This window comes from Oryzias melastigma, linkage group LG24, assembly GCF_002922805.2.
Source record: "Oryzias melastigma strain HK-1 linkage group LG24, ASM292280v2, whole genome shotgun sequence".
Classification (NCBI taxonomy): domain Eukaryota; kingdom Metazoa; phylum Chordata; class Actinopteri; order Beloniformes; family Adrianichthyidae; genus Oryzias; species Oryzias melastigma.
Window position 1 is genome coordinate 18,380,037 of NC_050535.1, and position 10,931 is coordinate 18,390,967.

General features: G+C 38.3%; 1 protein-coding gene across 1 annotated transcript; it reads right to left on the reverse strand.

Moving 5' to 3' along the window:
• Positions 1–2,908: 2,908 nt before the first annotated feature.
• LOC112158212 (visual system homeobox 2) lies at positions 2,909–10,547 on the reverse strand. The gene is made up of 5 exons (XM_024291458.2): positions 10,009–10,547; positions 9,599–9,686; positions 8,930–9,053; positions 4,526–4,706; positions 2,909–3,572 (listed from the first exon to the last, which is right to left on the reverse strand). Exons 1-5 carry the CDS (start codon positions 10,415–10,417, stop codon positions 3,256–3,258), a joined length of 1,119 nt encoding a protein of 372 aa, XP_024147226.1. The 5' UTR covers positions 10,418–10,547; the 3' UTR covers positions 2,909–3,255.
• Between the last annotated feature and the right edge of the window lie 384 nt (positions 10,548–10,931).

The following is a 10,931-nucleotide window of genomic DNA, read 5'->3' on the forward strand; positions in this document are numbered from 1 at the left end:
TAGTCTTGCTTTAGCCTTTAAGAAATGTTGATTTCCATTCATAACCCTCTTTAACCTTTTTTTTTACAATAAATATAAATTATGTCTCTTTTTGGCACAAGCAAAAATATAAAAAGAACCTAGCATCTCTCAAAATGGGATTTTTTTTGTCCTCAGCAGTTTTACACTGCTGGGTTTTGTTATTTTAGTTTGGGGTTGGATCTTGGTAGTCTTAGTTTGCGGGCTTTTGTTTTCTTTAGGTAGTATTGGTTTGGCAGCCATTAGTAGGGAGCTGCTGACTCCAATGGTCGACATGGCTGGATCATCAGTCTCCGTGACTTATTTTATGTTTGACCAAGGAGCCACCATGGAGAGATAAAAGAACCACATGTGGATCTGGACCGCAGGTTGCAGACCCCTGGACTAGGTAGTAGACCTCGCTAGATCTGCCGGGCGCCTGGACAATAGAGATCGCTATCAGCTCTGTCAGAACCTGGGGAGCAGAGCTCACTAGCTCGCTAAGCTATATATATACATATAAGCTACCGTAGCCGTCCATCCAGCACAATGAGCTCTGTGACGGGCTGGTGATCTGTCCAGGGTGTATCCCGCCTTCGCCCAACAGTAACTGGGACAGTTTCCAGGAAATGGATGGAAGTTCAGGACGAAAATCCTTGCATTGAGCGGCCATCTTGAATGTTTATTTCTACTCTGATCTAGCCACGGAAAATGTCCCGTGCCCAAAGCTGAGTCCTTAAATGGTTGATTATATTCACACTCCTGCATCTGTGGAAAGCCTTCCAGAACAGTTGACACAGTCGCATAAAGCAAAGGATGGGCCAATCTCCAACTGAATACAATGGAGTCTTGTACTGTGCGTGTTAGGACAAAAAATATTCAGCAAACCATTTGAATTTTAAATAAAATTAACTTTTAATTTGACTACACATACATTCATACAGAGAAAAACACGTAACAGTTTGTGTTAACCATCAAACACCTATACATAATGTACATGACAGTTCATAGCGCTTTTTTACAGGATTTGGTACCAACAGTTTTCAGGAGCCAGCTGTCATCCAAGATTCGAAGATCAAATGAAACTTTTCTCAGCTTTTGAAAAGTCTTCAAAGATGCTTTAGGACTGCAGACTTTGATCCTGTGTCTTTAAAAGCATGTCTGCATTTTCCTTAGATTCAACCCAAGAAAGACCACAGTTTTGATCTGACTCAATTTGAAAGTCACTATTTTGTGCTAAAGCAACCACAAAAGGAGATTTTTTACTACATTCAATGATGGCAGCACACTGCAGCCACTGTTCTCAATTCAGATTAACAGAACATTTCCATAAAAAACTCAATTCAGTATTGGTTTATTTTTCAAACTTCAACAAATTAAACCAATTTTCTTGGGTTTTGAAATAATAGATTTTATATAGTTTGTGGTTATAAGGTGGAACTTAAGTTAATGTAGCAATTGAAAAGTAACATTGAGGCAGTTTTCTATCATAGAAGTACGAAAAATGGCATGAAGGGAAAATCTTTGAGTGTTATAATTTAAGATCGGATTCAATAGAATGAAATAAAAAAATGTAAACACAACCCTACAGTAAATGATCTTTGCTAATTGAGTCAAAGAGAAAGTTTTTTCCAAGTATAAATATGAGCTATGGACACACCAGGCAAGTGATGTTCATTCCAGAATGGGCTAAATGGGGCTTCTTGAACCCCCGTTTAGTCCTCAGTGTTCACACTGGATAGACAGGGAGGGGCTTCTTCTTCTACTGTTTACCAGTGAGCGTATGGGGTAAAATCAGGATCTGCTTAAAGTGAATGAAAAAACAGAATTGTAACAGATTTTTTAAAAATTGGAAACAATACATTGTAAACAAAAAATAAATAAATAAAAAAAATGAAAAACAAAATTGAAAACTTTAAATAAAACCTGAAAATGTCAACAATTTATTGTAGAGTTGAAAAAAAATACAGAAAATTTGAATAAAAAAACTATAAATGTAAAATTACCAATTGGAAAATAATGTATCCATCAGTAACAGCTGCTGTTTTGAATTTTCGACTTTCTTTTTCTGAATCTTCACTTTCAGTTTTCTGATTTCAGCTTCAATTCAGAGTTTTCACTGATGAGCTGATCCTAATTTTACATGGGGCGGAGCTTTGAGCTCATTAGCTTAACGGTCTGTTTATTAAATTTCCATCTGTTTTATCGTTCACTTGAAGCAGATCCTGATGTGACCCCATACGCACATCCGTCACCAACAGTTATAGACGCTTGGTGCGAAACATGCTCCAGGCTTTTTCTTTCACGAGTCTGATAGATTTGGGCATAAACTGGAATTATTCATTTCTCCTCCATGATTAATTTTCAAAAGGTTCCATGAAATAAGAGGGATGCCTATGGGCTCAAATCAGGATCAGATTGAAAAGTTGAAAAAATTATATTGTAACTGGAAAAAAAATATTGGAAATTTGAAAACAGAAAAGAAATTGGAAATTTGAAAAAAAAAATCCTTAAAATTTGAAGAAAAAAAATGAAAATAAAAAAAAATTGAAAATTTGAAAAAAAATTGAAAATGTGAAAACAATACTGAAAACTTTAAGTAAATGTCAAAAATTTGAAACAGAAAAAATAGTGAAAAATTGAAATGTATATATATTTTTTAGTCTTCACTTTCAGTCCTCAGTTTACAGTTTCAGTTCTGCTTTTCAAGTTTTCACTGCTGAGCTGAGATTAATTTTACATGGGGGCAGAGCTTTGAGCTCATTGGCTACCCGAAAAATAGTTTTCCGTCAGTAATTTTTTTGCATCTGTAGTTTTTTTTATTTCAAGTTTTCAAATTTTTTTCCTTTTCAAATTTAAAAAAAGCATTTCAAGTTTTCAGTATTTTTTTTCTCAAATTTTCAAAACATTTTTTTTTTCGATTAAATTTTCAGTTTTTCTTTTTTCAAATTTTACAATTTTTTTGTTTCAGTTACAACATCTATTTTTCAAGTTTGTAATCCGTTTTTTCGTTCACTTGAAGCTGATCCTGATTTGACAGCATCCTTCCGTCACCACTAAATCCGAGTCCCTGATTGGTCAGTCTGACCTGCTCTAACTTTCAACACACGCTCAATGGACACACGTTTGTGAAAACTTTCCTAGTGTTTACATAGACTGTTCACTGGAAGTGGATGCGTTGCAGAGGGCAGTGTTGACGTAGCTTTACAGTCAAGTGGTTGAACAGTTTAAGATTAACCAACTGAAGGGACTTTGGAGTCAGTTCTTTTCCTCGGCCATCTCCTGCTCCGCCAGCTCATCCTCCGCCTCCTCTTTCTGCGTTGCGTGGTCGTTTGTTTTCTCAGAAACGCTCCCGAGCATCTTGGCGTTGTGTTCCAGTGCCTTCGCCCGCAGAACGGCGATACTGTTTTCCCGCAGTTCCTCTTTGGATATCGGAGAGCTGGCGTGTTTGCTCTGTTTCTGCTTCTCAGCGTGCACTGCTTCGTCAAGCTCCTGCACCGGTGGCGGCGGCGGGGTGAGACTGCAGGGCTTCCCTGTGGATGGCTGAGATGTTTCTACAGACTTCTTGTGCATACCTGATGGGAAAAAAAGAGAAGAACGTCAGCCGGAAACATTACAAGCTTGGGGGGCAACAGAAGAGAGCATCTAATATTGAATTGAAGTTACTGTATTGATCTAAACAAATCAATTGACATGAGTTCAGAGAGAACACCCAAGTTAATCTGTGCTGATGAAGTGGGATTATCACTTTATCGACTCCTACATTTTATTGACAGATCGTCCTTCTTGAGCCGCCTCCTGCCTGAAATCAGCATAAGCTTCAGAGTATTTTCTGTTTTTCAACCAGAAACTGTAGAATTGTTCAAAGCTTACCATAACTGTACGCAAATACACCTCATTGGTTGTTGCATTTATGACAATTTAGAGAACAAGATGTTATTATGAATAAAAGAAGCTTTGGCTGATCTGTGAGGGTGGAGAAATTGTGGAATAGACTTAATTAATGTTTTTTTTTTAAAGTAGCAGCAATATTTTAAGAATTTGGTGCATAGCATTCTTGAAAAAATAGATTCTGTAGAAGATTCAAGTTTAGTTTCTGTTTGGGGGTAAATGCTTTAAATATAAACCTTAAAACAAACAAAGTATGCATGTTGAAATTGTTTAATGTATTGTATTTTTGTGTGTCTTTGTTTGGAACGAAATAAACCTTTCCTCTTTAGTATAAAGTAACGTTGTAATAAGCTCTAACAGTTTAAACTCTACCTATGACAATTTTTTCTATTTTAAAATAGAGTTTTAATTATGATAATGAAGTTTTTAATCAAAATCCCACAACATAAATGTATTAAAAAGCCATTTTTCATGTTGATCTGACGTCTCTTTCCAAAATCTCGAAATGATTTCTTATTACATTTGTTCTCTTTTGTAAGAAAAATGCTGTAAATACATGTTAAAAACTCAAAAAACAGGATTTTCATAATACAGAAGGGGACTTCTTGTCATGTCACAACAGATGATCTTACTGTACCCAGTAACCACGGAGCGTAAGAGTCCGTGACTCCCTCCTTGGCCGACTTGAGGATGGATTCCGGCAGTGGGATGGAGTGACGGACCATGGCTCCATACAGGCCGTACTCCGCCATCACGCTGCTGCGCCCCCAGCACTTCTCCCTTTTCCTCCACTTGGCTCTGCGGTTCTGAAACCAAACCTGCAAACAATGACCATCATAGGTGTGTTACTTGAGGATCTATCTTTAGGTTTTGAAAAGTTGGATTTCCAGGAGAATAATAAAGAATCATCAGGCTTTTAAAGCATTTTTAAAGTAGTTCCTCATTAATTCCCCACTCTGGTCATCTTTTGATCTACTGTTTTTAGGATTCACCACTCTGGTCACTGGCGGAAGACATCTCCAGAGTACTGAGGACACTACATCTCCCAGCAGTCCCAGCGCACACTCCCCTTTCAACTGACTCTCATTCCCAATCACCCACAGAACACATAAGCACAGAGCCTCACTCAGTGTGAAGTATTGTTTGTACCATCCTGCCTGCAGTACTGAGCGTTTCTATCTGGACCTGATCTTCATCTGTTTGCTTGCTGCCTGCCCTGACCCTCACCTGGACTCTGACAACTCTAGTCTCTTCTTGGATGCTCGCGATTGACCTCTGCCTGTCTGACCCTGATTTAGCTTTAAAGTCCCACTATTTGTCACGCACCTAAGTGTTTGAAATTTGTTCTCCGCATTTGACCCATCCCCTGGGGGAGCGGTGAGCTGCAGACACAGCCGCGCTCGGGAACCATTTGGTGGTTTAACCCACCAGTCCAACTCCTTAATGCTGAGTGTCAAGCAGGGAGGCACTGGGTCCCATTTTTAAAGTCTTTGGTATGACTCGGCCGGGATTTGAACCCACGACCTTCCAATCTCAGGGCGGACACTCTACCACAAGGCCACTGAGCTTTGTGCACTTTTAGCTGTGCTTAGTTCCTGTTTGAACTAATAAACCTGCTGCCTGAAACCAAAATAAAAAATAAAAAAACTGTAGTTTTCAAGGACATAACTTCTGCAGAGCGGCAAAAGCTCATCAGAAATTTGACTCTGAATTTTGGGCGGGACCGTTGGGATGGAGCGATCCCACCTCCCCTTCCCGTCACCCATAACTATCTGTATATTTTCTGTCGCACATACGATCTTCTTCAAACTGCATTTTTTTTGTCTGCTCCAGATTCACCACAATTTTCAGTTTTAAGCCAAATTATATATATATATATATATATATATATATATATATGTATGTCCTCAAACGCCACACAAACTGGTTAAAAACACAATTTTTATCGGAGTGGGTCTTTAACCTCTTAAATTTGCTGGCTAATGTTTTTGGACATCAGTTTTCAGCCTCTATAAGCCACTTCCACACTTGTAGGTTTGTGATCTCCAACAATGCTAGTTTCCTCTTATAGTTCAGAGCATTTTGTCTGTGGAATCTTTGAGGTTAAAAAGCGAGAGGTCTCTGGTCACACGCGAGAAGGCGCCAGAGACAATCTCTAACCGGAAGTGGACATTTTGCAACTTTAGCCGGTTGGGCTCGTGGAAACTTTAGGAAACCCTTTCAAAAATGATATTTTAAAAACTTATCAGGACTATCAGCTTTTAAACTATTAACTGTTTAACATTTTAGTGTGCAAGATGAGCTTCAAATGGGACAGAGAACGTTCATCTTTTTATTTCTTTCAATTAATATTAACAAGTTTTCAAATTTGTATAACTACACCTGTTTACCTCTGGAGAAAAAGTTGGCAAAATGCTAGAAAAAGAGGAAAGAAATGGGAAAAAGGTTGAAAGCTTAAAACTGAGGGTTCCGGGTGAGGACTCACCCAATGATTTGCAGTTTATGCTGTTTTTTGTGACCGGCTCCAGCTGGGGGAGGGACTTCCGGCAATTAATTTTCGAGCGCCATATTTTTCTGCCAGATTCTCTTGACAAAAAGCTTGAAGCAGAACTCACAAAGGAGGTGAGGTTGCCAAATAATGCCCAATAAGAAGGCAAGTGGAAGTTTACGTTTTCTTTCTTTTTCTGTCCTGGTCAGACCTCTTTTCAGGCTATAGCGCCCCCAAATGATTGTAAGCTGGAACTGCAAGATTTTTGGTTCTTTTTAGAATTTGACTTCAGAAATTAAACCAAACCAGATTGTTAACAACTAAACTAACTACCCAACTAACTAACTGCACAACTAACACAAACGCATCCACAGACGGGGTTCCTACAAGTCTCTTCAGCTTAAATTTAAGACTTTTTAGGACCTTTTTAAGACAATGCATGTCAAAAATTAAGACTGATTTCTTAGTCTATTTCCCATTTTATTCATTATTTTTCATTTATGATCAAAACTCCAGCTTCTTATCTTGTTGTTTGTGGTCTGTGTCATGATGCTTTAGACCAGTGTTTCCCAACCCTGGTCCTCGGGGCACACTGTCCTGCATGTTTTCCATGTTGCCCTGCTTATGCACACCTGATTCAGCTCATCATCAGGCTCAGCAGAAGCCTGATGATGACGGTTATCAAACGCAGGTGTTTTGAGCAGGGTTAGATTAAAAAGCAAAGTCAAGGCCCGGGGGCCGGATCCGGCCCTCCAGATCATTTTATTTTACTGTTATTAATGGCCCGATGTTATCTTGCACTTATTTCTAACTTGTATAATTTTGACAAAATATATTTTATGAAGAGTAAAATATTGAAAGTTATTTAAGCTTTAGGTTTTAAAGTTGATTTATGCTGGAATAATATTCCTTCCTTTAGTTACGGTTCTAAAGATTTAAAAATTAGCCTTCTGCTAGCTTTTTGGACTCTTTTGGTATTTACTAAGATTTTTTAGGCTGTTTTGGAGTTTAGGTATTTCAGCTACATGCTAGCGGTTTTGGCTAATTTAGGCTTTTCTATTTAAGCTTTTTTGACTGTTTTGGAGTTAGGATAACATTTACACGCTAGCTGTTTTGGCTTCTTAAGCTATTTTGGAGTTTAGGTATTTTTTTAGGTACATGCTAGCTGTTTTGGCTGAGATAATTTTTTTAGGCTAATTTGGCATTTAGCTAATATTTTAGCTGGCAATTACCTTCAGCATTTTTAGCTATCAATTTCAGCATCTTCAGCAGCCAAATTCAGATTACAACATTCACACTAGCATCATCACAGGTAATGCTATAGCTAGTCCATAATCATGTTAAAAAGTTACAGTTTTACATTTTTAAAAATTTGGTTTTAGAGTGTTCAAAAAATGTGTATCCTGTTCGACCAAAGTGTGTTTTGGATTTTGGTCCCTTGTACGATTGAGTTTGACACCCCTGCTTTAGAAGTTATCTCTTTCTTTTTTCAAATCAGCGGTGGACATTCAGTGTATTGGTGCGTAACAACAAGTTCTCCTGCTTTTTATTTACATAATTTGATCAAAATAATTGTGCATTTTATTTTAATTTAATTTTTGAATTTTTTGAAGGAATTTTACTTAAAATGTCTAAATTTTGACATGTAATGTGAAACAGAGAAGTTTCAAGCAGCACCATTTTTAACAAATTAAAGACTTTTTAAAATATTATTTTCAAATTCATAAATTTAATTCTTTTAAGACTTTTTAAGACCCTACAGGAACCCTTGCAGAACTGTTGCAGTGTACAAGCATCCTCCGTCTGTGCTTCATCCGTGTGTTATTGTGTGGCCTCTGGTTCCTCAGCTGGGGAAATTGATTTCCACTGCTTGGTAATGGTTTCGTGAATATAGATGAGTAAAGAAAAAAAAAATCATCCGTGGAGATTTGTATTGGGAAGACTAGTGTTTTTGTTTTTATGGTGTTATGGGGACTGCATATTGGCAGCACTGAGGAATTACTGTGAAGAGACTAAAATCTTTTGACACAAGGTGAGGCCTATAGAGCAGCCTGTCTTGCAAAAATAAAAAAAACAAACGTGTGTGCACGTGCTGGTGCATGAGCAGGAATTAAAATGGATCAAAGCCTCAAAAGCTATTCAGGTAGATCTGACTGTAACCTCTATTTCATAAAAAAGATGAGTCCCAGATGAGCAATCAAGCCTTTTTCCCCTCGCTGCCAGAGTGTGAGTGTGCACGACTCGTGCCTGTCGTTTGCTTCCTGTGAGAGGTGACCTGTGGAGGGGGGGGCAAAGAAGCTGATTGAAAAACAAGTTAATTTCCAGACCTGGTCGATGGGAGGCAGGCGCTCAAATATCACGGGAAATTAAAATGCTCAGGCGCACCCCTCTGCTCAGCCTGCAGGCCTCTGCTAATTAATTTATATGCAGTTATCATTTCATTTCAGGCCTGCCCCTCCCTGTGAGGAGCACGACTGATACAGTCAACCACCAGAAACTGGTTGTTACAGTGTCTGGATGATGAGAGTGGACGGGGAAGGAACCTGTTCGCACCTGTATCCTGTCCTCTGGCAGCTCCGTCTTTATGGAGAGCATTTCTCGAGCGTACACATCTGGATAATGAGCTTCGTTAAAGGCTTTCTCCAGCTCCTCCAGCTGATACGATGTAAAAATAGTCCTGAAAATCAACCAAAATTACAAGAATTTTTCAGGTTTCACTGTTCTCTTATTCCCTTTTGTCCGTTTAAGCCATTAACAAACACATTTATACACATTTATGTGTTTTCTAAAAGACACATTTGAATTAGACAGTTTTTTTTATTCTTAAAATGTATTTTTGCCCCACTTTACATTTAATAAAATCCAATTTATTAGTTATTTTCTTGCATTTTTAATACTAAAGATACATTTTTTCATAAAACAACAAAAACAAATTGCCAATAATTGAAAAGTCAAATGAAAAAAAATAAAAAATACTCTTTAAAAGACATTAATAAAACAAAAACGGCAATTATAAATGAAAAAACATAAAACTATAAAAAATCTAAATTCAATGGAGCATTAAAAACATTGTAATCAGATTTAATTTAAACAGAAACAGAAAAAAGAGAAATATTAATTTCATAACAATTAAATACATTTATGCTGACGTTAAATTCAAAACAGCATTGTCATTACAATCATATTGTCAGAAAAAAGTGTAATTGTAATTGTAAAAGTCACCTGTGTCTCCTTTTCTTTCTTTTCTTGCTTTGACTCATGGAGGATGAAGAGAATTTCTGATCTCCAGAGGAGCTTAAATCATCTGAATCTGAGAGAAAAAAAATACAATAATAGATGTATAATAAATATATTTCAAATATAAAGGTTTTTGATGTATCAAGGAGAAAATGTTCAAATAAAGGATCGAATGAATTTTTCTGAATAAGTTATAATTATTTTACAGGCCTGTATTTTTATGTAAATGTTTTTCCCTAAAATGAAAGCTATAATTTCATTTAATTAATTGGGTAAGATGCTTTTTGTGGTATTTTTTCCACTCTGACAGGAAAGAGAAATATGCTGTTTTTAACGAAATGATAAAATAAAAGTGAATTTTTATATATCCAATTTTTAATCCTCAAAACACTCACCGGAGCTCGCACCTGAGTGCTGCGCGTCCATCTGCGCGTCCACGTGCGCCGCGGCGTGCAGCGGCTGCAGGTGCACGCTCTGCGCTTTGGACAGCACCTCCAGAAACGCAGGCTGGCTGTAAAACGGGTGCACCCCGTCCGGGCCCAGCAGACCCATCCCCAGGCCCGGTTTGTGGGCCAGGACGTGCGCCCGCGGCGGCAGAGCCTCCAGCGGCCGCCGCGGCGTGACCGTCGGCGGCTCCTTGTTGAGGCCGAGCAGCTCCTGGATGCCGAAGCCGGTGCGCCGCTGCGCCGTGGGGGCCATCTTCCAGACGGGGGGCTGCAGCTGCGACCCGGCGTGGAAGCTGAGTGGAGCAACTCTCTGCTTATTTTCAGAGTCCGAAAGGATGACCTCCTCCTTACCCGTCATGATCCTCCAGGTTTTTAGAAAATAATCTTCCCGTCTCTCCAGAAAAAACGCGCTCCAGTCCGACTTATCTGATGCGTTTCATCTCTGCAGCGCGTTTTATGCAGCGGCAGCAACAGGCGGCAGCCAATCACAGGCGAGAGGAGAGCCCATAAATGTCCTCTGATTCCTCAAGATGCCCAATTTGATACAATCTCTGCAGGAAGCAGCAAAATGTTTGCACAAGTGTCTTTTTATTTGAACGAATTTAGAAATTTTGCTCGATCATTTAAAGAAAATGAAAATGATGTTTTCAGCATGTTCTTTTAGGAGGACATAAAAAACAAGCTTAAATTGTATTTATGTGTCTTTAGTTCGTTTGAAAAAGATTGTTGGTGCAATTAAAAGCTCAATGACACATAAATAAATAGATCCATGCTTTGAAATCCTTAAAAGTTTTGCGCCTTCAATTTGCACAAAATAAAAAATCTGCTAAATTGATATCAAAAACTTTATTTCTCTTTACATTTTCAGAAAA